Here is a 27,421-nt window from a genome sequence, read left to right on the forward strand (position 1 = left end):
TTATTTTATTTTATTTTTTTAAATTTTTTTTTCAACGTTTATTTATTTTTGGGACAGAGAGAGACAGAGTATGAACGGGGGAGGGGCAGAGAGGGAGGGAGACACAGAATCGGAAACAGGCTCCAGGCTCTGAGCCATCAGCCCAGAGCCTGACGCAGGGCTCGAACTCACGGACCGCGAGATCGTGACCTGGCTGAAGTCGGACGCTTAACCGACTGCGCCACCCAGGCGCCCCTGAACTTTCAAATCTTGAAGTGATTCCTGCACCTGTGGTAAGATGTGAAGGTGGAAGCAGGGACAGTGGAGTCAAGGTTAGGCTGGCCTGCTCTTTCTTTGGTGAACTACGGTGTTTAGAGGGGCCAGGAGTCCTGACAGGATCCACTTGTAGAATAGAGTGCCCCACCATCCTTCATTCTCCCATTCCTATGAGTACCTAGTGGCAGTCTAAATGGTATGGCCAACTATTATGCCTGTGGGCCAAGGGCAGTCCACCATGTTTTGTACCTCCCATGAACTAAGTGGTTTTTAAGTTTTTAAGTTGATTGAAAAAAAAAAAAAAAAAAAGGAAAATAATTGGATATTGTGACATGTGAAAATATATGAAATTTAAATTTCCTTAAAAAAATCTGTGTCCATAAATAAAGCTTTATTGGAACACGGTCATTCTCTTTTATTTATGTATTGTCTTTGGCTGCTATTGTGCCATGATGTAAGAGCTGAGTAGTTATGACAGATTGTTTGGCCAGTGAGCCTAAAACATTTACTCTCTGGCCTTTTAGCGCTTTGCCGAGCCCATATCTAGACAGTACTGCAATGTGGTTAGGGAGGTAGGAGACAGATCAGAAGAATACTCTGAAAGATGAAATGAGAAGGTTTCAAGAAGGAAGCTTGTTCATAGGGCAGCAAGGACCAAATATATGAAGACTCAACATGAAGGAGTCCCTCCACCCACTTTTTGAAAATGACTATGTAAGAGACAGAATCTGATTTTAAAAACTTCACATTTTATTTTCCAGAATATGGTCATTTGTTGAGTTGAAGGCATGGAGCTTAGGGGCTGTTCTGATAGACTCTGAACAAAGAGCCTCCCCTCCGCCCCCCAAGCACTTTTAATGACTGGCTTATCATTCTGTATACAAGACATTTCATCATCAGAGCTGGAGATGCTAACAACAGTGGTAACTTTACAAATTCTGAGAAAAGGCCTATAGAGGCAAAAATGTAAGCTTTTTTTTTTTTTTTTTTTTTTTTTTTACTAAATTGGTGTAGTGTACCCTTAAAATGACATATTCACAAACAGAAGTTAGAAAAAGAGAAATAAAAATGCACTTATGGATTTTCTTCTTGCCACCTGAGCTAAATTCAGGTCTCCTTTCCTACAGAATGCAGAAAAGACAAGGCAGCTCCACTGGTGTTACAGATCACTAGATGTTAGAAACTGTTTCCTCTGAAGAGAATGTACTTATTTTTAAGTTAGTAGCACACTTAACATATAACCAACCTAAAGTTAGGAAAGCCACTTTTTTGAAGGCACAGTTTGCTTCCAGCTTGACTGTGGAAATAAGAACCTGTCCTATAGACCCTATCTGGTAAGAAGGGTGAGTTCACTGCTCTTGTCTGTGGTAACAAAGCTCACCCACAGCCAACTCCAGCCTGGGCACCTTGGAGCGCCTCCATGAGATAGGTATGTCATCTAGTCTAGAGGGTAGAATGTTCTTTTTGATCATAATCATCATGTGCAAAGATTCTGGAGGCTCCATGTTTCCCTTTGTTCTCTGAAAATGCAAACAACTTTGCTTAATAAAGTAGAATCGGCAACTGGTCCTTTATGGGCATGTGAGCAGGAGTGAAGACCCAGCAGAAAGAAGCTGGTGGCCAGCATCTAGCTTGGAGAGTCCCTTGGCCAGGGCCCTAGAATAAAAAGGTCTAAACAAGAGTGGATTAAATATACGTCTAATGTGTCAGAAGAAAATTTCTAGAAAAGTGATGGTGCTTTCCTTTCATATGCTTGGGGTGGGTAAAGAAAGAGTGGGGGGGGGGGGCAACTGGCTTCAATTATCTAACAAAAGACAGGGAAGGGGCAAAATATTCAGTGCCACTTCGCCTCAGGTCACTGAAATCGCTAATCTCATTATACAAATGGAAGACTGTGGAAGAGAATGTTTGTGGCCTTTACATGTATTTATTTGAAAAATTAAGTTTAGGCCTGAGGTATAATGACTAATCTCCATGAGTCTCTGCCCGATGAACAGAAACATCTATGATGACATACATGGAAGGTGTTAGAAAAAAATCGAAACAATTAAGAGTGGAAATATACATACAGGCTGCTCTGCATTCTGGCCTCATGCTTGTCAGCAGGCTTTTTGCTGAAAGTTCTCTGAACTCATTTTACGTGGGCTAGGTATATGTTTAAAATTTTTCCTTTTACCAGTGATCAATTGAGTGATCAGCTCATCTGATAAACATCTAATTTGACCACCTCTGTGTTCTCATGTGCTGGGATATTCATAATGATGTTGCTCAGACTCCATGAGGTGGCTGGAACATGACAAAGTTCTATCTGCCAATGGAAGCTGTGTTTTTAGGAATATCATGCAGGGATGGAACTTCTACAAATGAACTGCTACATAAATACTTTGCTGTAGCACTTCAGAGATTTCCTTTGCTTTAAGGGACTTTGTTTATAGGCTCCAGAACCAAACTGGTGAAGGTCACACAGACAGTGCCATGTGTCAAGGTGAAGCACACTATTATAAAGTTTCTGACCTAACTGATCTTATTAAAATCAGCCCCTTTCACCATCTTTTAAAAGTTTAATTAATTTGCTTTTTAAAAAGACAAGGGTCTTATAGCTTCAATTATTCTGTTGGAGACACCAACACCGAGACAGTAATCTAATTACAGAAGTCAATTTTAATTAATGTCACTTTACAAAAAAAAGAATCACTTAAAAGCATTAATTAAAATTTATTTCTGTAATCAGATTAAGTCTTTGTGTAGAACAAGCTGGGCCACTTAAAATGATAATGTCTGGGCTTTTTTTTTTTTAAAGCTAAGTCATTCTATGCAAGTCAGCATTGTATGTGGAGTATCAGTCCTCAAACTGGGTGGCAAAGAACCAAGTGATGAGTCAAGTCATCTTGCAAGAAGAAGAATGGATAGGAATCTTAGGCAGGTCAGGGGACCCCAGGCACTGAATAAACACTGCCATCCCCAAGGCTGGGTCAAGGTGCTCCCAGAGGGGAGGAGCACACAGTGTAGGCATGGTCTGTATGATGCTCCATTCCCACAAACTGTAGAGGGCCCCCAATCGGCTAGCTGGATAGACTTGAGGCAGTGCTGCATCTGTCCCTAACCTCAGACAGCAACTTAGAAGTGAGAGTGCACGGGGAAGCAGGGCTGAGCCGATTCCCTGCATATTTCCAGGCATCACAGAGAGCAGGAGAATCTGAACACCTCCTATTAAAATGCATGCCAAGGATGGAGGCCAGGACGGAAAGGTGACATTTGTCAACCAAACAGCAAATGCTGATACTTTCCATTTCTGAACACTAATTCTTTTAGGGTGTTGAGAGGATCACAATGTGAATCTAACATTGATCCTTTCCGGGGGGTGGTGGGAGGGTGTGTTGAGAGAATCGCAATGGGCTCAGTGTGTGTGTGTGGCAGTGGGAGGATCGTAAATGGTAAGCCAAGGTGTGGGAAGGACCATCCCCCACAAACAACTGGCTTACACAGTCTCTCAGTGCTCTGACTCACCGTAAGGCCAAGAAATGAGAAATACAGCAAACAGGAACAGAGGTTGGTGGTTCCAAGACTGAAATTCTGCCCACATCTTTCCATATGCTTGTTAAATTGAGAAATGCAACTTTTTCGTTCTCATTCTGGCATGGTAACCAAAGGCCCAAGGTACTCAGGGCCATGCTACTGTGCTCAGACTACAGCTCTGAGCATTCAGTTCAGAGAATCAAGAGATGATGGCTCTAAAAAAAGTGGGACAGACACTTCTCCTAACAACATCTCCTAGGACCCACTCTATAATTATAACATTTGCAAACACATGGTACATTACATACTAAAACAACATAAATGAAATTTTGGGGAGTTTAAAAGATCTTTCGGCTCTTTTCATCACAATGGAGTGGAACTCCTTCTCTGTCTTTAAAGTTGCCTAACTTTTCTTTCTGTGCTTTTTATATTGACATCTAATTTGTCCACTTTGGTTGTGAGGCGGTCAAGAATGTCATCTTGCTCCTCAATTTCCGTCTGCATCCCCAGGGCTATGTCCTTCAGCCGGCCTAGTCCCATGGACAGCTCATCTGTGGGAGAGGGAAAGGACACGGGGCTGAGCAAAGTCACAGCATTGCGGCTGCTGTGTGGTCCATGGCAGGTGCTCAGCAATACTTACACTTACAGAGTCCTCCTTCTCATAAGATAGATAAAACTCTAGGGCTTTGGTTACATTTTCCAAAACACATGCAAGTAAAAAGAAAACCTGCTTACTCCATATAAAGCAATTTGCGCTTAATGTTGAAGCCACTCCTCCCCCAGGTGTCAGCCTAAGATAACCACTGTTTGTACAATGCTGTTTATCTTTTTGTGCTTTAAAAAAATGCATCTAGATCATAATTTTCAGCTGCCTCTGAATGTTCTAGTAGGTTGCAGCATATTGCAAGATCACTTAGTACCCAAGGAAAAGAGAAGTACAGAAGGGTCTGGAAAACACATTCCCTTCCCAGACCCCATGATGAGTATCTGTGAGAAGTATGTAGGTAACTAATAGCCAGACCCACTGGCTTGTTCTTCAGGAGCAAAAGCCCCATGTTGGTGGGTAAACTCAACATTGCCAGCTTTCCTTGCTTCCATCTCCAGCTCTCTAAAGCTCGATCAAAGCACAGTTCTGGATTAGCAGGTATGAGGATTCCTGTTTGGAAACACATCCGAGAGATGGACCTGGGAAGCCCCTGTCCAAAGGGAGCCCCTGCACCCAGGTTGCTCCTGCCCTAGGATCCCCTCAGAGAAGGCTGCATCCCACCCACCCTTCCACTCTGCAGGTGGCAGGAGAAATAGGGGTGTTATCCCTGCCTTGCCACCTGGGGTACTCTCCCAAAAAACCCATGAAGTGCAAATGTTTCCACTGCACCTGAATGCTGTGAGGTCCTGTCACCTCTGTTACGAAAATTCACATTTTCCCACATTAGTTCATTCTCAGCTACCACTGCTCAGATCCACAAACACATCAATGCTGTATATGTCCTGCGGGTATGACATAACCTGAATCTGGCTGGCACCATTTCCTTCGCTTACTCTGCGGCCAGAAAGAAGACAGTGGACTCTGCACAAGCAGAGGGATCTCTGCAGAGATCCCTGCAGTCCAGGGTCCCCATGTTAAAAGGAACAAAGAGCTGAAGGTCCCTTCAGATATGCGAACTGGGGCAAGACCCAAGGGGAGTATGAAGCACACGACTTTTGGCAAAGGTTCAGCACTAGCAATAGGTTACATCACTACTGCTGAAATTCAAGTCCAAACACAAGGGGTCAACGTCCCACTTCTAAGCAGGGCAAGTGCAGTATGGGGAGAAACCCAGGTCAGTCCCACTGGGTCTGAGTTCAAATTCTGACCCCTTTCCTAATCTGTGCTCTGGCCTTCCCAGGACTCAGATCATAGCTGAGGGGAATCTCCTTTGAGAGGCAGGTCCCCAGGGAGGGCTCTGCCACAACTAGCCACTCTGGTGTCAGGTTCCTTCTGAACTCATTCTATTTCCTTCCATATGCTGTCCTGTGATGAATATTTTCCCTTTGTTTCAAATAATTGTAAAAAATCATTACCACATCTGTTTTTAAGACGGATAACATCTGTAAAGCCGTGGTTGGACTTAACAGTATATGAAGGGAGTATTGGGCAGAGGTGACATAAAGGTGAACTAGGATCAATGCGAACTGAAGGGAGATGCTGGAGGCACTGTGGGGTCCCCTGATGGAGCTGAGCCAACTGCAGAGGTGAGTCTTGACTTCAATATTCTGCAGGGTGGACTTAGGTAGTATGGCCTCTTCCCGGGATTCATGGCTGTGTGTGTATATGTGTGTGCATGTGTGTGTATGTACGTATGTGTGCAATGCACAGAGTGGAAATGGGGGGCATGCCCAGAGCTGCCCTCTGTCCTTTTTCTAGCAGCAGCAGGCCAAGAAAGAACTAGAGGGAAGAGAGAAGAAGAGGTGCTTCATAAGCCTTCTTGTGGCTGAATTAAAGATAAAACATTAAGCAAAGAAAAGTCAGGTTACACAAATACTTGGCCCTAGCACCACAAATCTAAGCAGAATCAAATTTGTTTTTAAAATTGTCCTTAGCTCTATGCTTCTTGAATTTATTGAAACCTTTGATCTTGTATTCCATGGAGAGTGAAACCTACGAGGTCACCCCAAGCGTCAGGGAGTTTGCTGGTTGTTGGGACAGCAAAGGACAAGCAATAAGTATACCGAGATTAAAAAAAAAAAAGTATGTGATAAAGCCACCCAACAAGGGAGCTGCCGTCAGAAGGGAACTTGCACTAGTCCCTGAGATAAAGGCAGGGGCCAGGGGGTGTGGTAGGAAGGAAGGAGCAAACCTGTGAAGGGCAGCCAGGCACAGCCTGTGTCAGTGGGCCCAATGGCTCCTGAGTGCCACCCTAGCCCTTCTCGGCATGCCACACATGCCTGCCCAGATTACAAAGATCATGCCAATTGCACCCCCTTAGCCTCCAGGGATGGGCTGTACTTACCCCTTCTTCCTGCCTCACTCCCTAAACTCTGTACCCTTCCATAGGTCTCCCTCCTCCTCCTCTCTTCAGTTGGCACCAGTGACACCATTTGGGTGGGGAAACCTTCAGTGGGGAAGACTGAGGGCTTCAAGTTCCTTTGTGTGACTCTGGAGTGGTCACATCCCAGCAGATGCACCTTCTGGCTGAGGCCTTTGGCTCTGGAGGGCAGAGTCCAGAGGACCCAATAAAGAGCTGGCTGCCTGGGGCTTTCCTAGGCTCTGAAGGCAAAGGGCAGGTGGAGTTTGGGATGGAAGCCTGCCTGAGTGTGTAGTGTGGAGATGGGCCCTCTCCCCTGCTACTGGCGGGCAGGTTTAGTGCTGATATTCACACCGAGGGAAACCGTGAGCTGTGGGTGGGCGAATTAGTTCTTTTATTGTTCCTGCTTATGTCTATTTTCTACAATTGACATCTTATTTCCATGGAGATTTCTTTTAATGCTCAGGAGGAGACTTCTTTTCCCTGTGTAATTCCATTCTAGCAATCCAGCTACAAAATGCAGCGAAAGATTTACTCATGGGATTATAATGATTTGCTCCCAAAAGGATCATATACAGTAGAGAAGGATGGAAATAACCTAAGCGTCCAAAAGGAGGGGATGGGACTGGTGAAGTGGGGCTTGTCAAAAAAATTTCAAGAAAAAAATTTTAGTGTTCAACACGTAAACGAAAAAGGCAGGATGTAATACTAAATGACCCCCAGTACTGTGACGTTGAATACACACATGTGTACACATGTACATCCAAAGTAGATGATACCAAATCAGTGGCTACCGCTGGACAATAGGCTTCTAAGTGTTTATTTCCTCATGGCATTTACCTAACTTCATAATTTTTTTTTTCTCTAACTTCATAATTTTCTACAATGAATCTAAATACTCAGAAACAAAGGCTAAATGTTGACAAGAAAGTATATGGATTTGTCTAACATGCTGTAATGCTATTTGCTCAGGGCTCTGGAATGGGCACTGCTCTGAGTAAATAAGGGAAGGGGCCCTCAGTGTCCCTCCTGGGGTGGGGCGGGTTGGGGGAGAGGAAGAGGAAGCCTAGGCACAGATGCCCAATGTGTATCACCAGGGGTCTCAGTTTTGTCTCCTACTAGATACCTTTAAGGTAGGGGGAGATTTTACTTTGGATCTCACCCACTTTGCCATCTCCCAACAGTGGTGGGAGACTGATGGAGACCCAGGTAGCCATGGAGGAGGTTCCTGTTCAGGGGGTGAAGGTTAGAGGGGCAGCACATCTGAGACACCACGTAGAATGAACTCATGGAAACCGCTCACACGCCTGCTCCTACTGCCCACACACACTCCTCCACTTGAACTTTAAGTAACTGGCTTCTCTCCCTTCATTCAAAAATGAATCATCGAGTGCTTGCCTATTAGGCCAGGGTAAAGTGATGACAATATAGAAATAGTCCTGTGTTCCCTGGAATTTACAGTGTGGTTGGGAAGACACCAGATGAGCCAGCAGATACAGAACTAAGACAGGGCACAGCACGTTAAAGCCAGGCCCACAGCATGAGAAGGAGCCGGCCTGCAAACAGCGGGGAAGAAGGACACTCCAGGCAGAGGCAGGAAGGCAGTTGGAGCCACAAGTGACAAGGGCAGGAGGGGTGGAGAGGCAGATGGGGCAAGAGGCTGGGCAAAGGACACAGAATTCAAGGAGCCTGGCTGTGTGGCCAGTGTCTGCTGCAGTGGCCACATGAGTGGCCAACTCTTACAGACCAGGCAGTTCCCTATGGGATTTATGGTGTTGCTCATCTAACCCTCTCCCCAATCCTCAGAGACAGGTTCTGTTCCTGTGCCTGGTGCACAGGGGAGATGACGGTGATGGGGTATTCTCAATGCTGCACTGTGTGGCCTCCCAGGGACTCCTAGTCCCTGTGGCTGTCATAGCCCAGATGAGAGGTAAGGATGGACAGAAGTAGACTGACTCCAGAAAGACAGAGAGAGAGAGAGAGAGAGGGCGAGGGAGAGAGGGAGAGGGAGAGGGAGAGGGAGAGAGAGAGAGAGAGAAGGTGAAGTAGAAAGAGAGAGAGAGAAGAGAGTGTGAGGGAGAGGGAGAGGGAGAGGGAGAGAGGGAGGGAGGGAGGGGGAGAGAGAGAGAGAGAGAGAGACAGAGAGAGAGAGAGAGGTGAGATAGCTATGACTCACATCTCATATTGGATTTGACATGTAGGGAAGAAGTGGCAGACACCACATTTTGGTCCTGAGAAACTGGTGGTTACTGGTGTACTGGCTGGGCCCAGCACAAGCTGTCTGGAAGCCAAGTGTTCTGAATAAGTGACCTGAGGAGGCTGGTGTAGCTAGCCTTCTGGTCTTACCTAGATTACTGTCTATCTTCTGGTGATAGGCTCGAAGGTGTGGGTTCTTTGGGTAAGCCTCAGTACTCGCAGCAGGACCAGCCCCTCCAGGGATGGAGTCTGAGTTTGGAAAGAAACACCAGGAGAATGGTTAACTAACATGTCTTGAAATACTGCTTCACAAAATTAATCTTTTTTTTTTTTTTAAGATTATTTGAGAGAGAGAGCATGCGAGAACAAGTAGGGGAGGGGCAGAGAGGAGAGACAGAATCCCAAGTGGATTCTGCGCCATTCACATAAAACATGATGTGGGGCTTGAACTCATGAACTGTGAGATGATGACTTGAGCCGAGATCAAGAATCGGATGCTTAACTGACTGCGCCACCCAAGAGCCCCACAAAATTAATCTTAATCTGGAAAACGGGCAGAAGGGATGAGGTCACCCAAAGAGGTGAGTGTGGGGATGGATAAGGTGCATGAGGGAGGAGCACTGGGCAGGCTTGTGGGGCAGGGAGAGGAGCCTGGCGGGGGGCAGCCCTTTTGGAGATCAAAGAGCCTCAACCTACAGTTACCCGGTTAGACAGACCCTGGACACGAGCCGGGGAAAGGAACAGAGACTCATACAAGTAATGAGACATCAGTAGAACTACAACAATACAAAACTACTTGGGGTTGTGAACAAGGTCTACAAGACGAGGTTTAAAACTCAAAATAGCAGGGTGCCTGGGTGGTTCAGTCGGTTAAGTGTCGGCCTTCACAGCTCAGGTCATGATCTCATGGTTCGTGAGTTCGAGCCCCACATCGGGCTCTCTGCTGTATGCAGAGCCCACTTCAGATCCTCCATAACCCCCTCTTTCTAGCCCTTCCCTGCTTGTGCACACACTCTTTCTCTATCAAAATAAATAAATAAAAACTTAAAAAAAAAAACTTTAATTAAAAAAATCAAAATAGCTATGTTGTAGAAATGGGATTGTGGGTGACTTCTCTTCCTGAAATGTATTTCTATGCTGTCTTTTCACTTCAAATAAAACAAGCAAAAAGAAATGTTAATAATGCACATTTGCCCCAAATCTTCCTTGAACTGCAGTTTCTGAATGCACACAGAAAAGCCCTATTATCCCAGTTTATATCTTCTGGGGAAACTTCTCTTTCTAGACTTAGTGTATTTCCTCTAGCACAATCTACTGATATGCATGGTATCCTTTTTTTCTTTTTGACTCTTAGGTTACTACACACAATACAAATTAAAACTCCCTTTAATGCCTTAAAATTGTATCTTTTGGGTGCAGGGTTCCTTTTCTACTTCTTCAGGGTATATTAAGCTTGGACTTTCCGTGGGCCTTACACATTTTAGTTTTTTTTTTCTCTCATGTCTCCCATGGCTTTTGCCTTTCCACACTGAACTGTGTTGATGTCCATCTTTCCTGACCCCCAAGCTCTGCTTTCATCAGGCTTCTTCTTAGCTGTGTCAACCAAGAGTAGTCGGTTCCGGAGTGTCCACCATGAGCCCTGCTTTCCTTGAAGGTAGCACAGGAAGCATCTGGTTTCTAGCATGCTCCAATGTGCCTGGACTTCTAAGGGTCCACAGGGACTCCCAGGAGGCCTAAATTCCTTTCCAGATAAGGGGTATTGTGTTTCTGGGACTATCATGTGATAACAAGGCACTAGGACATCAAATACAATTGACCTTGCACGCCTGTTCATGCTGCTGCTTCTCCACCCACTTGGGCTTAGGAGCTACACGAGTCTCTTTGTGTTGAGCAACAACTACCACAGACTTATCCTTCAGTTCTGGGAGTCAGAAGTCCAGTAATGGGTCACACTGGGCTATAACTGAGGTGTCAACAGATTTGTGCTCCTCCTGGAAGCTCTTGGGGAAAATGTGATTCTTAGCCTTTTCCAGCTTCTAGAGGTTGCCTGCATTCATTAGCAGCTGGTCCCTCCCTGCATTTTCTGAGCTAGCAGCCAAGCATCTTCCAGTTTTTGATAATCTCTCCTCTGCCTCCCTTTCCACTTATAAAGGGCCTTTGTGATTACACTGGGCCCAGCCGGTTAACTCAGGAATAATTTCCTGTCTCAAGATCAGCTGATTAGCAACTGTAATTCCTTTTTTGTCATATAACCAGATATATTCATTGGGTGTGGAGACTGGGACATGGGCATCTTTGGGGGGCTATTCCCCTTACCACAGGGGCTTTCCTACAGTTTTATTTTCTCTGCTGGAAGAGCTTGGAGCTACACAGGGTAGGAACTAATGGTGGGCAGGCTCATTTTCAAGGGACACAGGCCCCTACTTCCTTATTTCACCCTCCACAGAGTGAGGGATGAGCCATGCCTTAACACACACTTCCGGCCCCCTGGGAGTGGCACTGGGTCCCTAACAACCTTTACCCATGACAGCAGCTGGGGTTTCTGCTGCCCCCAATTCACCAGGACCAACACTAAATCCAGAGGTCTCCCCACAGAATCCAAGTGTGGCCAAGCACAGGTCCCCACTGACCTGAATCATTCAGCTTCCTGAGGTTTGGGTGGCTGGCCTGGTACTGTGCCTCCTGTTCCTTACTGGTACTTATGGCTTCTTTCAATCTTTGGATAAAAGTCAAGAAAAGAGAAAACTTAGAGAAAATACCTATGACAGTGTAGTTAGTCTTTTCAAGCAATGCCTGTGGGCAAAAAGCAAATGCCGCCTCTGACCAAAGCAGGGATATTCATCAGCAGTTCCTGGCAGTCCTGCCAGCAGCACAGCGAGCTTTTGAGACACCTGCTTTAGAAGAACGGCATCTGGTTAGGTGGCCCTCACTCAGGAAAATGAGAATCCCAGGACCAGGGGGAAGAGAAGCACACGAAAAGACCAAATGGATATCTTCAGACTAGGGGTCAGCAAACCGTGACCCATGGGCCAAATCTGGCCCACCACCTGTTTTTGCACAGCCACTGGCAGAGAGCAGCCTTTATACATGACCACTGGCAATGGATTATATGACAGAGAACACTAACTTTGAACCTCCATCAATAATTTCATTCTCCCCATTAGATCTGTTACAAAGAATCATACTCAATTATTATTTTCATTTTTTGAATTCTGTCACTAAAAAAAATTTTTTTGTTATATAAATCCCTACAAAATATCTTTGATTTTGCTTCCTGGCCCGCAAAGCTCAGTCTACCGACTCCTGCTACAGATAGGGACTTCTCTCGGTATGTTGGAGATCCTCACACTGTGCCTGACACCCTGCTGAAACCCTGCAGGCATGACAGGGACTCTCCCTCCCCTAAACCTGAGCCTCCTGCCTAGTCTGCTCTTCTCTACCCTGCTGACCAGCAGCCTGGCCACTTCATCAGCCATGCTGGGAACCAACCATTCTCCACGTAGGCCCTTTCTCTGTACAGCTCCACTCCCAGCAAGCCATGCAAACATCTTCTGGATCCCCTAGAGATCCCCCAAATCTGGCCCCTCCTTCTGGCTTGTCTCTTTATCCTTATATGGATGAGCCTCCCACCTTTCCAATCCTTATCCAAAGATGCTGGGCATCTTTCTGACATAGCCTGCATGAACCTCTCTGGTGAAAGTCTTTAATGGCTCCCCACCAGAGCAAGCCTGGACCTCATCGGGCTAAAGGCTCTGTAGGTGCTCAGTGCTTCAGCAATGTACAGAACAGAGCAGAGCCTCCTGAAATCTGAGGATTTCATTACTCAGAAGCAGTGACTGGAGGTCTAGAACACACAGCTGGTTTCTATAAGCACAATTGTGAGCCCCATGTATGGCCAGGCCAGTGCAAGTGGGAGGTGTTTGCAGCTGAGCCCACCTGGCTACTGCCAGCCTATATACCGCAAAGCTGACTTCTTTCCTATGTACTCATATATACATGGTAGTAACACTTAAATGATCAAAACTTGGCTTCTTTGTGAAAAATGGCTCCTCGCACAAAAGCCAATTCTAGGGATAGTGACAGAAATGGTAAGGAAGAGAAGAAAGAAGTCTAAAAAGAGTGGTGGCTCTTGGTTAGAAACCAAGTCTTAGGGGCGCCTGGGTGGCGCAGTTGGTTGAGCGTCCGACTTCAGCCAGGTCACGATCTCGCGGTCCGGGAGTTCGAGCCCCGCGTCAGGCTCTGGGCTGATGGCTCAGAGCCTGGAGCCTGTTTCCGATTCTGTGTCTCCCTCTCTCTCTGCCCCTCCCCTGTTCATGCTCTGTCTCTCACTGTCTCAAAAATAAATAAACGTTGAAAAAAAAAATTAAAAAAAAAAAAAAAAAAAGAAACCAAGTCTTAAATAAGCTAGAGTTTTACATTTAGGGAGTGGTTAAATCTATGATCTGAACGGACCTCCCCAGGAGCTTTAAATGGAAATGGGAAGCAGTAGCTTATGAAGCTTTATCAGCAAGAACAAAAATGGCTTAACGAAAAACAAATACAACTTAGAAACCAAAGGGTTTGGGTGATAAGGATATACACAGGAAAACAAGTGACTTGACAGAAGTCTGAAGAGAAGAAAGTTCTTTTGAAAGCTTTCATATGAGAATATCCCTGCATTTATGGAATAGGGGTTTTTTGACAGAATCACAGATTTAACTTATTTTATAGAAACAATTACACATTATAGTGATTTTTGCAAAGTTAGGGGTGTAGGAGCTCACGGATACCTTTGCAGCCCAGGCTTCAATGTCAAGAGCCTGCTGGGCTCCTGCTCTAGAAACAGCCAATATCATCCCTCATCCCAGCTTCTCTTGTGCTTAGACTGCCACGTGTCTGCCACTTTCCCCTCCTTTAACTGGCAAGCTCCCGTGCAATCCTGAGTCCATGTAAAAGGTTGGTGCCTCAGTTCCCAGGGCCAAGCCCCCCCTCCTGTGGGCCTCCGCTGCATCACTGATCACCTGCCTCCTCTGCACCTTCCAACAGACTGACCTCTCTCCTGCAGCTTTGTCTTCTAGGACAGGCACTGGCCTGCAAAGCATGAGTGCTTGGCACCCATGAAGGAAGGAACCCGTGTAAGGCCACTGGATCAGCCTCTCCAACAAAGCTGCATGGATACCTTCAATGCACATTTGGGGAGCAGGTGAACTAGAGTCAGTCGCTTCATTTAAGAGATTTCCTTTCCTGCATTTACTAAAGAATGGCAAGAACGCAACAGTTGACTAGAGCTGATCTCTGGACAGAAGGCCAGATGTGGCAGGTGACATCAGGCACTCACAGGCTCACCTCCCTGAAGTAACTCTGGCTGCTTCACTACTGGGACATCTCTGTCAGGAAGGCCTCCCGTTTTCAAGATGCTCCCCGCAAAAGTTAAGTTGCCTTAGGAGCCCCAGGACTTTAAAGGCTTTTATGGCGTGACTAGGGCCAGGTGGGTGGATGCGGGGGTGGGGCACAAGTCCTAAGAAGCCTTTGGGAAGTGGCATGTGGGACACAGGAAAGCACCAATCACAAACCTGTCAGCTTCCCACTTCTCCCAGGGCTGGCTCTGCTGCTGAGCTCATGTGAGGTACAGAGGTCTTAGTCCAAAGCAAACAGACATTTAAACTTCCTACGTAACACAGAAACTCAAAAAGGAGGGCACAAAACATCGTTCTGATTTGTGTACTGCAAACCAAACCAAACCAAACCCAAAAAAAACACCATTAAAAAAAAAAAATACACAAATAAAAAACGCCAGAAACTATGCCAGTTGGTGGGAAAAAAGTGACAGAGATTTGAAATTAGGGTCAACCTGGAAAATTGGGGATGGGTGGGGATTATAACTGAACCACAAACAAACCCTCATGACCTTGGCTAGTGTATGCACAGGAAACAGCCTCTGGGGCCCCCACCAATCACCTTCTCCATAAGTCCCAACAACTCACCTGCCTGGTCTTTCTGCTACAACCCCCACCCCCATTCCTTCACCCTCATTTGTTTCTCCCCAGCGCTACTGTAAGCTGGAAATAGTTTCCTAATTTCTTCTCTACCATACCTATGTCCTAATCTGGGTGGTGGTTACATAGATATACATACAGGTAAACAGTGACCTGTTTAGTGGAAGTGTAAACACACTTAAGATGTGTGTATTGTACTGTACATCAGGTATACATTTTTTAAAACATTTTATTTTTGAGAGAGGGAGAGAGAAGGAGAGAATGAGCGGGGGAGGGGCAGAGAGAGAGGGAGACAAATTATCCAAAGCAGGCTCTGAGCTGACAGCAGAGTCAGATGTGGGGATCGAACTCACAAACCTCGAGATCATGACCTGAGCTGAAGTCAGACACTAAACTGACTGAGTCACCTAGGTGCCGCAGGTATGCATTTTTTTAAAAGTTTATTATTTTGAGAGACAGTGCAAGTGGGGGAGGAGGAGGGATGGAGGAAGAGGGGGAGGGAGGGAGAGAGACAGAGAGAGAGAAACAGAGAGAGAGAGACAGAGACAGAGACAGAGAGAATCCTAAGTAGGTTCCCCACGGTCAGTGCAGAGCCTGACGTGGGGTTTGAACTCATGAATTGCCAGATCATGATCTGAGCCTAAGTCAGATGCTTAACCAGCTAAGCCATCCAACTTACTCTTAAGTAAGAGTTGGACAACTCTTGACTTCGGCTCAGATAATGATCTCGCGGTTCATTAAGTTCAAGCCCTGCACTGGGCTCTGCGCTGACAGTGTGAAGACTGCTTGGGATTCTCTCTGCCTCTTTCTCTGCTTCTCCCCTGCTTGCACTCTCCTCTCTCTCTCAAAACAAATAAACTTAAAAAAAATTTATCTTAAAAAATCGCTCTGTATTCCAGATTAAAAAACATTTTTTTTAATTTATTTTAGAGAGAGTGCCAGAGCTGAGAAGGGGGCAGAGGGAGGGAGAATCTTAAGTAGGCTCCACGTTCAGTACTGACCCTGACATGGGGCTCGATCCCGTGACCCTGGGATCATGACCTGAGCTGAAATCAAGAGTAGGACACTCAACTGACTGAGCCACCCAGGCGCTCCTGTATTCCAGATTTGAAAGATAAACAGAGAGACATGGCTATGAAACCTGTACATTAATGTTACATCAAACGTTTCTCTGGGTTAAATGGAAATAGGGTACACAACCAAATGAACACTGTCATTGCCACTATGAAAACACTGAAGAAGGGAAAAACAAAGTTTTGGGGTTTCATGCTATAGCAGGTAAGGTACAGATTTTTGTATAATGACTATATTGTTCTATAATAAAAAGTAGACACAATGGCCTGAGAAATGAACAGTAGTAATCTATGTCAATAGAAACTTGACTCTTAACTTCATACGTGTGATATTTAAATACCTGCCAAAATCTTGTGTATGATTTATTATACCTCTAGCTGAAAATTTTGAGAAAAATAATTTCTAATTTTAAAATAAAAATTAATGGTGGGGTGCCCGGGTGGCACAGTCAGTTAAGCACCAAGTTTGGCTCAGGTCATGATCTCACTGTTCATGAGTTCAAGCCCTGTATTGGGCTCTGCACTGATAGCCTAGAGCCTGGAGCCTGCTTCAGATCCTGTGTCTGTCTGTCTGTCTGTGTCTCTCTCTCACTCCCTGCCCCTCCCCTGCTCGCACTCGGTCTCTTAAAATAAACATTAAAAAATAAAATAAAATAAAATAAAATAAAATAAAATAAAATAAAACAAAAATTAATGGCCAGACTGAATTAGATATGGAAATGTTAAATATAAAGACTTTTTTTATTTTGAGAGAGAGAGAAAGAGAGAGAGACAGAGAGGGGCAGAGGGAGAGACAAAATCCTAAGCAGGCACTGTATTGTCAGCACTGAGCCCAAAGTGGGGCTTGATCTCACAATCTGTGAGATCATGACCTGAGCTGAAATCGAGTCAGATGCTTAACCAACTGAGCCACCCAGGCGCCTCTAAAGACTTTTTAAGGTACACCTGGCTGGCTTAGTCGAAAGAGCATGTGACTCTTGATCTCGGGGTTGTGAGTTCAAGCCCCATGCTGGGGATAGAGATTACTCAAAAATAAAATCTTAAAACAAAAAAAAATTCTGGAGTGCCTGGCTGAGTTGGTAGACATGTGGCTCTTGATCTCAGGATACTGAGTTCAAGCCCCATGTTAGGTATGGAGCCTACTTAAAAAAAAAAAAAAAAAAAAAGACTTTATAAAGAATTTTAAAAATTCTGTGAAATGAATCACATTTATACTGATTAAGCTTTTTGAGGTGAACATTCTTTCAACTTATAATTACTGGAGCAGAAATTTAATTTTATTGGAGACCCAATTTATGCAGACCGGATGTCAATCAAATGAACATAATCAGAAGCCCTAGAGAAATGTTTGCTTCAAAATGTGTGAAGAAAGGGGCACCTGAGTGGCTCAGTTGGTTAAGCAGCCAACTTCGGCTTGGGTCATGTTCTCACAGTCTATGAGTTTGAGCCCTGCTTTGGGATCTGTGCTCACAGCTCAGAGCCTGGAGCCTGCTTCAGATTCTGTGTCTTCTTCTCTCTCTGCTCCTCCCCTGCTTGTGTTCTCTCTCTCTCAAAAAGAAATAAACTTAAAAAAATTCAAAGCGTGTGAAGACAAATCCCTCACAATTGGTAACATACCAAGACCTTGGATCCCTTTAAGGCACTAGAAGTGGCTTGGAAATCTTGACTATTTGCACTAAACCCCACTTTCAGCTGCTTCATATCGGGATGGCTAAAGATCCACTCACCTGCTACTGGCCTGGGGGGTGAGGGGTCCATTCTGCTCTGGTGGTGTCTCTGTTGGTTTGGATTTGAAGTAATTGACAAGCCCCCCAAACATGCTCTTAATGCTGTTAATGTGCTTCTGGCTGGTCTTCAAATCTTGATCCATCTTGTCCACCATCTTCTCTGTGCGTTCTAAGACGCCTCGCTGACGGACGAGCTCCTGGGGAAAACAAGAGGTGATGGCATTATATTATACCATTTTGTAATTTTCCCCTCTCTGCAGAGGACCACACACAGCAGGTTTGTCACAGACCCTCAGTGAGCACATATAGGCACAGACGCGGTCATCTGTGAAGAGCACGTTATCCTTTCCGACAACACATTCCTTTTTCTGCCCTTCCCTGTCCTGCCTCTACCTGCTTTTTTTCATATTTGCTCCTGAGTTCTTTTTCCCTCCTGCCCATATAATGCTGGCTCACAGGACCATGTTAACATGGATGAAGGGTGCTGGCAGGCGCCAGAGTGCAGGGCCTGGACGGGCAGCACAATTTCTAGCCCTCCCCCTTTCCTGGCCCCCATAACCCTGTAACTTTACAGGCTTTGACCTGGCCCTGCCATTGGCCTATGGCTCTTATACTCCCCCTTTTCACATATGGGATTTCTACTGGGACACTGGAGTCACCTGGCCCTGGCCATGTCTTAAAATTATTTCACAGGCTAGGTTCTGGGTCCTTTCTGGGCCCTGTCATCATCTGATTCCAACTCATCCATAGTTTCAGCTTCAAAACTTAAAACAAATGTGACTCTGTCCCAGGGCCTTTTACATGCTACTTTCTTTCCCTGTAATGGTCTTCATCCAGATACTGGTATGGCTCTATTCATTTAATTCAGGTCTCTGCTCAGAGGCCATTCCTCAGAGAAGTTTCCCTGAACATCTTCTCTAAAGTAGAACTTCTATCCTCAACCCACCTCTCTACACCCTCAACCTACCTTAGTTTTCTTTACAGCATGCAAGCTCCATGAGACAGGGACCCACTTTTTCACTGGGTCCCCAATGTCTCACCCAGAGCAGCAGCTTGCTGCAGGACTGCCAAATGGATAAGTGAATGACACTCTGTGGCCACAGGGAGAGCCTGGACCATATTCCTCAAGAGCTGATATGATTCTGGTGGTGGATGTGAACTCACCACCTCAGCAACACTAACACCTTCCTTTCTTTGTGCCAAACTTGCTTTGGCCTCTATTTCAGGCCATTCCAGCCATGTTTTCTCTGTGATCTGCCTTTCCAGCCAGAAGACTCTCAAACTTTCCCTGTTTTATTTACTTCCTGAGGCAGCCCCTTCCCTCTTTTAACCCTGCATCTGCTGTGGTTCAGCAGTTATATTAGCTATGGCAGGTAATCCTAAGAGATTTCTCTCTTAATACCTAAAAACAGAGTCCTGAGCAAATTTTTTTTAACATTTATTCATTTTTGATAGAGTGGGGAGTGGGAGAGGGGCAGAGAGAGAGGGAGACACAGAATCCAAAGCAGGCTGCAGGCTCTGAGCTGTCAGCACAGAACCCAATGCAGGGCTCAAACCCATGAACCATGAGATCATGAACTGAGCCAAAGTTGGACGCTTAACCGACTGAGCCATGCAGGCAGTTGGAACTGAACTCCTGTTGGAAATAAACATATAACTTCTAAGCTTTAGGCAGTTGGAACTGAACTCTTGTTGGAAATAAACTTATAACTTCTAAGCTTTACAGCTTTGAACATTTATTTTTCACCAGCTCATGAAACATGTCTGAAGAAACCATCAGATTTTTTTTTTTAAGCAAAAGGAAAACTCTTTTCTGGACTGTGGTCAAATCTTATGAGGGCTCATTTTTAGAAAGAATAAAAAACAACAAAAAACAAAAAACCCCCAGAGCAGCTAATTTATCTAGAGTCTCTCCTTCTTCCAACACCTCAGTATTGTTAGCTTCTGTCCGTTCTTTTTATTTTTTTTATTTACCTTGAGAGAGGGAGAGAGTGAGCAGGGGGGCAGAGAGAAGGAGAGAGAGAATCCCAAGCAGGCTCTGAGCCATCAGCACAGAGTCCAATGTGGGGCTCAAATTCATGTGAGATCCTGACCTGAGCCAAAACCAAGTATCAGATACTTGACTACCACCCAGGTGCCCCAACTTCTGTCCATTCTAAGGTGAGTCTTTTCTGGAATAAGGCAGAGATGTAAATTAGGATAGAAATGGTTTTCTCCAGCATTCACAGGTTTTTTGAATTGATGTATTGCTCATAGTCCAGTCCCACTAGCCTATTTTTCCCACTGCAGAAGATAAAGCATGTGCCAGGAGGTGGCCTGGCAACTGGGGGTGGGAGTGCTGGTCAGCACTCTGTTGTACTAGGAGGCAGGTCCTTGGCCTCCCTGACAGTGAGGTCTCTTGTGGTGGCTCATCTCACCAACCACTCGCCCTCTCGCCTCAGCCTCCCGACCTCAATTTGGAGAGTGGCAGCAGTGACCAATAGCTGACAAAATCTTCCCCAGTTCACAGTGAGACCTTATTTCCTTCTGTTCACAACTGACACAGTCTCTCAAAAACTCCGAGTCTGTGCCACTGTGCTGACTTGGTAAGGAAACCAAATGTCTTACTTAGATGTTATGATCGAAGTGAAGAGAAATCCATGAGGTGGCCTGTCTTGCTGTGAGGCTGGAAGGCCAGTGAAGTGAGAGCTATTCTGGTCTCTGGAAGTGTCTGTGAACTGGAAGCTGGTGTTCACCAAAGGTGATCTTCTGATCAGGAGGCCAGGAGAGGAGGAACTTCTGCTAAACTCCTCCTGAGGCCGAGGAAAGGACCAGGCTCCAAGTGCTTATGACCTAGTTCTAACTAAAGAGAAAGAAGGGCTTGGCAGAGCAATATCAGGAATGCCAGGACAGAAAGGATGAGCTAGGTAGACCCCGCACCAGCCATTATGAAGGCAGGCCTCAAACACTCCAGTCTCCAGACATCCTCCTATCCCCTAAAAGGGGGGCCATGTCCTATCATCATTGCTCCCTTTGAGAATGGAGGTCATCGAGAGACAAGGGTGGCCATGGGGGGAGGGGGCGGAGCTTAAGAGAATGGCCTCAGTGTAAAGGGTATGCATGCAAAGCTCAGACGTCAGCATTACAGGCGATCCACCCTCCTCCCCAGCCCTGAGCTCCAATAGGAGTTTTATTTTTTTTATTAATTTATTTTTAAATTTATATCCAAGTTGGTTAGCATATAGTGCAACAATGATTTCAGAAGTAGATTCCAATGATTCATCCCCTATGCAAAATACCCAGTGCTCATCCCAACAAGTGTCTTCCTTAATGCCCCTTACCCATTTAACCCATTCCTCTTCCCAGAACCCCTCCAGCAACCCTCAGTTTGTTTTCTGTATTTAAGAGTCTCTTATGTTTTGTCATCCTCCCTGTTTTTATATTATGTTTCCCTTCCCTTATGTTCACCTGTTTTGTATCTTAAATTCCTCATATGAGTGAAGTCATATGATACTTGTCTTTCTCTGACTAATTTCGCTTAGCATAATATTCTCCAGTTCTATCCATGTAGTTGCAAATGGCAAGATTTCATTCTTTTTGATTGCTGAGTAATACTCCATTGTATATATATACCACATCTTCTTTAACCATTCATCCATCGATGGACATTTGGGCTCTTTCCATATTTTGGCTATTGTCAGCAGCAGTGCTATAAACATTGGGGTGAATGTGCCCCTTTGAAACAGCACACTTGTATCCCTCGAATAAATACCTAGTAGTGCAATTGCTGGCTCATAGGGTAGTTCTATTTTTAATTTTTTGAGGAACTTCTGTACTGTTTTTCCAGAGTGGCTGCACCAGTTTGCATTCCCAACCAAAAGGAGTTTTTTAAAGTTAAACTAGAAAAAGAAAATGGTCAGAGAAAAGATCTGGTTGGGCCAATGGTACTATGCTGAGGGACAGCACAGAGACAGGGGATGTCTCAATTTCCCCTTTGGTTTGTGGCTCTTGTCAAACAGGGATTCCTGATACAGCAAGAGGAAGCAAAAGACAGCTGAAGACCCTGTGAGGGCATACTCTGTCCTATATGAGGCAACTTCTTGCCAGATGGGTTATGTCCCAATTGTGAGGGTGTGAACACGTCACACAATCCTTGCTGATAGAAAACACACACAGACAGGGGTCCTGCAAGATATCCACCAACAGATATTACTCTCTGCCAGCCACAGTTCCAGGTGCTAGGGATTCAGGGGTGAACTAATCAGCCCCAGATCTCTGCCCTGACAGAGCTTACAGTCTTGGTGGAGGGCACAAAGAGTCAAGTTCAATTTGACTTTTCATTGGTTGACGACACTGCAGTGCTGAGAAACCAGAGAAAGCAAGCTTACAGTCTCTCGGGGTAGGCAGAAAGAAAGCTAATCCTACACACACATGATGGCCGCTCTGCCAGGGTAGGCCCCTCACAGTGACTCCTTGCCTGACTTAAGGGGGGGGGTGGGTGGTTAGGGAGGCTCCCTGATGAAGCGACATTGAAGGGGAAACTGAAAGTTGAAGTTAGGGAGGCAAAGGGTTGGGATGTGGCAAGAGATTCTGGGCAGTGGGGAAGCCCAGAGCAGCAGGGCCAGCTGGGGGAGCTGAGAGAGGAGGAGAAATGTGAGCATGAGGTGAGGGAGTAGGAGAGATGCCAGGCAGGACCCAGCAGGCATCACAGAGGGCAGCAGTGACCACTAGATCCCAACTGCAATTCACAGCTGATGCATCTCATAAGGTCAGTCGGGTCTAGTTGTCCTCCTGACCAGGTCAGGTCCTGAGGTTCTGAGGGAAAATATCAGTACTAAGGTCCTTGTATTGAACTTGTAATTGAATTCTGGTATCGAGGGGCAGCTGGGTAGCTTAGTTGGTTGAACGTCCAACTCTTCATTTTGGCTCAGATCACGATCTCATGGTTCATGAGACTGAGCCCTGCATTGGCTTCTGTGCTGACAGTGCAGAGCCTGCTTGGAATTCTCTCTCTCTGCCCCTCCCTCACCTCTCTCTCAAAATAAATAAATAAACTTAAAAAAAAAAAAAAAACAACCAACAACTCAGGGGGCACCTGGGTGGCTCAGTCAGTTGAGCATCCAACTTCAGCTCAGGTCACGATCTTGCAGTTCATGAGATCGAGCCCCACACCAGGCTCTCTGCTGTCAACACAAAGCCCACTTTGGCTACTCCGTCCCCCTCTCTCTACCCCTCCCCCACCTTGAAAATAAATAAACATTAAAAAAAGAAAAAATAAACTCAGATATTGAATGATAAGTAGGTGGAAATCAATCTGGAATCAGTAAGCTGAATCTAGAAACTTGAAATTCATCTCCATTATGTCACTTCCTTTCCAGTGGAACACACACATACACAAGAGCTGGTGGGGACACATGAGCATGGAACATGCTCAAAGTGGGGCCCTGTCTTACTGCAGTACTATAGAGTGGATATGAAAACACAAACCTAGTCTTAGATTGTATGAAAATCCAAGGGCAAAGGTGGAGACGCTGGTGCTCCCCACCGCATGTGTGCAGGCTGACTGGGGGCCCACACTAAAGGACTAACTCAGCAGGCCTGCGCTGTCTACACCCTGCATGTTCTAAAGAAAGGCCTTGCCTGGCTCCCTGCCCTTAGATTGCCCCAATAAAAGTATCTTTATTTACCTGAGTCCTTAGGGTAGGCCAAATAGTTTATGCTAACAATGTGATTTATGATGGGGGCTTTCAGCCACATGCTTGACCTCTGGAGGGGTTAAACACTCAGGTCTGCCAGTCAGGCAAGTGGTCAGCCATGCCTACATGGTTGTGTGATGGCCTACCAAACACCACTTCCATTCCATTGATGTTACTGCGCCAGCCTTCAGGCTCTGGTCTAACATTTATTGCTGGACTCCCCTGAAATGAGATCCCAGGTTTCACAAAACTACACAGGAGCATGCTCAGCTGCCAGAGGGAACAAGGAACACCCTGGGCAGGCATGTCTCCACAGGCTTGCCCAAAGGTGCAAACAACCCAAATGGCTATCACTAGGGGACTGGCTACATAAATACAAGTCATTCATTCGGTAGAATATGAAACAGCTATTTGAAAAAAAAAAAAGAGCAGTGCATTATAGATAGCTGGGGAATAACCTCCAAGCCTATTAAGAAACACACAGACTAAAATATACAGAATGTGTCTGCTTAAGTCAAAATTATTAAAAAAAAAAAAAAAGTGGGGTGCCTGGGTGGTTCAGTCGGTTGAGCATCTGACTTTTGGTTTTAGTTCAGGTCATGATCTCACAGTTGGTGAGTCCGAGCCTTACATCGGGCTCTGTGCTGACAGTGTGGAGCCTGCCTTGGATTCTCTCTCTCTCTCCCTCTCTCTCTCTGCCCCTCCCACATCTCTCTCAAAGTAAGTAAGTAAGTAAGTAAATAAATAAATAAATAAATAAATAAATAAATGGAAAGGACTATAGATATGTCTCTAGAGATAGAATACCTCCACAAGGACACTGAAGGAATTGATAGTAACTGGTGGCTGTGGGGGCAGAGGAGTCGGAGGAAACTTCAGTCTTCTGTGTGTTCTAAATTTTAAACTATGTGACTGGATATTGCTTCATAATAGCTAAACCATAGATAAAGAAAAGAATAAATAAATTATGCCTGCAATACAGAAGAATTGCTGAGTGGCCTACGAGCCTCTCTATGGTTCTGGACTGTGCCTACCAGGCCAGTTGAGTACAACCTGCTCTGCTCTAATTCTGGCCCCTGGTGGTCATGACCTGTGGCTAGACTCCTTGTGAGAAACAAACCTTGTCAGGTTTCATAGGAGGAGGGCAGCTCTCCTTCTCTAGAGCTGACCAGACTCAGTAATTTTCCTACTTCAGCCAACCTGGGATGATGTCTTCCCAACCTAATATTTGCAAACTCTTAATCCTCTATAAGAACCTATCATGTTTTGGCATGGCTCAGCACAGGGGCTCTATGTTGGGAGGTTAGCAGGTGACTTGGGTCGGCTGGGAGCCACAATGTACACTCAGTGGCAGGAAGAGCTTACCAGCCCCAGCCCCATTTCCATTCTGACTGGAATCAAAGAGTGATTCAAAGGCAGTCTGGAGAGTACAGAGTGGGGTGGGGAGGGGGGAGCTGACCATTCCAGACTCCCAAGGCCTCTGATAATTAAGAACTGACTCAATCCTGGAAAAATTCAGTGTCACTATACTGATGACAGTGCCTGTCTGTCACCTACCCAGTCATGATCATAATGTACCTCTCAGAGCAATGCCAACTTGGCTCAGTCCAAGCCTCACAAGCCTGAGGTGCCACTTTGCCTCTGTTCTCACAGTCCCCTTTACACAAAGAGAAGGACCTTTAGGGGCAGCATGGGGGGGGGGGCGGTGTCACCATGATCCATGTGAAACCACTCATCTCTATTATGTTCGTGATTCTCCTTCCCTCTGAAGAAAAGACTTTCCTCTGACCATGAACATGAAGGCTCCTAGGCTGCCTCCTCTGGGCTCTTTCCTTGAATGCAGCCTGTGCATCACTTCCCTACTGGAGCCCAGGAGCTTTGGTGGTGGGCTGGTGCCTTTTCATTGCTCCTCTCTGCCCTAGGAACATCCCTCTTGCTCTTCTTTCTCCCCCTCCTCACTCCTATCTAAATCGTAGTCTTAAATACCAGATTCAAGTTTATCCTTTGCCATGATTTGTTATCATACTGATTTCCTATTTCATTTGTTGTCACCGTTTTCAGAGATGTCCCTTCACACAGTTCTTACTTGGCTTCCTTGGACCTGAGACCCGCAATTAAGTAATTCCTCTAGTAGGGCCCTAAGACCTTAGGCAATCTTCCCAAATCTTAGTCAACATTTTTCATTTAAACTCAAACACAGGAATCTAGTAGATATGAGATATAAAAACTACACCTAAATTTCCTTAAGGAGACCAAAGACAGGAAGATGGGCCAATGAGAGATACTGTAATAGGGAGAAGCAGGGAAGGAAAATAACCAACAAAGTGGCAATGGAGAAATGACCCAGATGACTATTTGAGAAATTAATCAACATACCTCAAACTGCCCAACACTGTAAGTAATCAGGTCAGAATAAACTTTGCCAGAGAAAAGAGTCACAGAGACCCACAGAGGAAGACAACATTTTAGCTTCCAGCACTAAGTTTCAAAGCTACAAGTGCTTAATGGGGTGCTTGGGTGGCTCAGTTGGTTGAATGACTGACTCTTGATTTTGGCTCAGGTCATGGGAAAAAAAACAACAACAACAACTACAAATGCTTAAAATTAATCTCAGCTCATATACCAGTGATCTACTATTACATTTTTAAGAACTTAAAAAAACAAAACAAACAAAACAAAACAAAACCCAAAAGCTCCAACAAAACCATTTCATTAGTAGGCTAAGGAGAAAATGTGGAGCCTAAGGAAGAACCATTCTCACTTAGGGTCCCTGAAATCTTCTATGGGTGGAAAGAAGAATTGACAAAGGTGAATTGGAGCAATGGACTGTCACAAACCATACACTACCTAGAGCATCTTCATCTGGATTTGGGAAGTAAAGGCAAGGCCCTAGACTCGACCAAACTTGGATTATGGCTTACTCAACAATTGTCCAGACAGACATCATCATCTCTACTGGCGAAGTGGAGAAGTGGTCAGTGACAGGAAAGAACTCAAGTCCCATTTGCTGACGCTTCACACACCACGCACAATCTTCACCCATTCTGGGTCACTCAGGGTCTCATGGGTCACTTCAGCCATTCAGGGATAGGTGAAGGGCAGGAAATTATATAAAAGAAACAGAAAATCCATTTCCTTAACCCGAGCTCTGCTAATAACTATGGAAGATTACTGGGGGCAAACTGCCTCTTTCAAGCACTCAAGATACACACCTCTTTGCAAAGTGAACGTTTCTTGACCCCGTGTGACAATTCAGACTGGTAGGGCCGCCCAGCCCTGCCAAAGACTCACCTCGGAAGAGGCGACGCCTATCCTCTCGGACTCGTACATGAGGGACAGGGACCTGTTGGTGCTGGCGGCCGTGGCTTCGGCCCTGCGCATCACCTCCTGCCTCAGGTACTGCTGCCTGTCCGTGGGCGCGCCGAGTCCATCGGGGAGGTCATGGTCGTCCTTCCACGGGGCCGGCCGGGAGCCCTCATCCTCTGCGTCGTCGTCGAATGGGTTGTAGCTTTTGGGGTAGGCCGACATGGTGCCGCCGCTCGTCTCGGTCTGGGCAGGAAAGGGAGGTGCGTGGCCAAGGCGAGGAACGGCTTTTGCAGGCCCGCAGGGGTCCAGGCCGCCCTCCCGAGGCCCTCGGGAAGCACCCACCGCTTTGCAGCCCCTAGTCTCCGCGGCCCGAGGTCCAGAGAAGTTCTACGCCCCTCCACCCCACGGTCGCGGAGCGAGCTCCTTCCGCCGGCCTTGCGAGGGAGGCCCCGCCTCCGGAGCTGACCATCTTGCCCGGCGGCTTGGGGGGGACCACGCCCTGTGTGCGCGACCTCAGCCTACCCCTCGGTTTGTCTCTCCCCTCCAGCGGTGGGATCGCCCCACGGCCACGCCCCACCCAGTGTCGACAACAGAGGTCACGTGGCGGGGAAGCCGGATACCGCCGCGCCTGCGCCGTGAGTTCTGTCGCTCGCAGGCCGGTGCGGGAGGCCAGCCGGCAGCGCCGCCGCGCGC

At 46.1% G+C, this 27,421-nt stretch overlaps 1 protein-coding gene across 1 annotated transcript; it reads right to left on the bottom strand.

Annotated features, from left to right (window-relative positions):
• Window positions 1-984: 984 nt before the first annotated feature.
• Window positions 985-27,398, bottom strand: SNAP29 (synaptosome associated protein 29). The gene is made up of 5 exons (XM_045457612.1): window positions 26,714-27,398; window positions 17,748-17,944; window positions 11,603-11,688; window positions 9,123-9,221; window positions 985-4,322 (listed from the first exon to the last, which is right to left on the bottom strand). Exons 1-5 carry the CDS (start codon window positions 26,948-26,950, stop codon window positions 4,165-4,167), a joined length of 777 nt encoding a protein of 258 aa, XP_045313568.1. The 5' UTR covers window positions 26,951-27,398; the 3' UTR covers window positions 985-4,164.
• Between the last annotated feature and the right edge of the window lie 23 nt (window positions 27,399-27,421).

Source organism: Leopardus geoffroyi, chromosome D3 (genome assembly GCF_018350155.1).
Source record: "Leopardus geoffroyi isolate Oge1 chromosome D3, O.geoffroyi_Oge1_pat1.0, whole genome shotgun sequence".
NCBI classification, from domain to species: Eukaryota; Metazoa; Chordata; class Mammalia; order Carnivora; family Felidae; genus Leopardus; species Leopardus geoffroyi.

What these genes read in the sequence shown, in the direction of transcription:
- SNAP29 (XM_045457612.1), bottom strand. Translation starts at nt 26,950, where the DNA reads ATGTCGGCCTACCCCAAAAGCTACAACCCATTCGACGACGACGCAGAG. An exon ending in TAGGCGTCGCCTCTTCCGAG is followed by an intron (nt 17,945 to 26,713) that starts GTGAGTCTTTGG and finishes TGTTTTCCCCAG; the next exon opens with GAGCTCGTCCGTCAGCGAGG. An exon ending in ACCCCCCAGGCCAGTAGCAG is followed by an intron (nt 11,689 to 17,747) that starts GTGAGTGGATCT and finishes TTTTATCCAAAG; the next exon opens with ATTGAAAGAAGCCATAAGTA.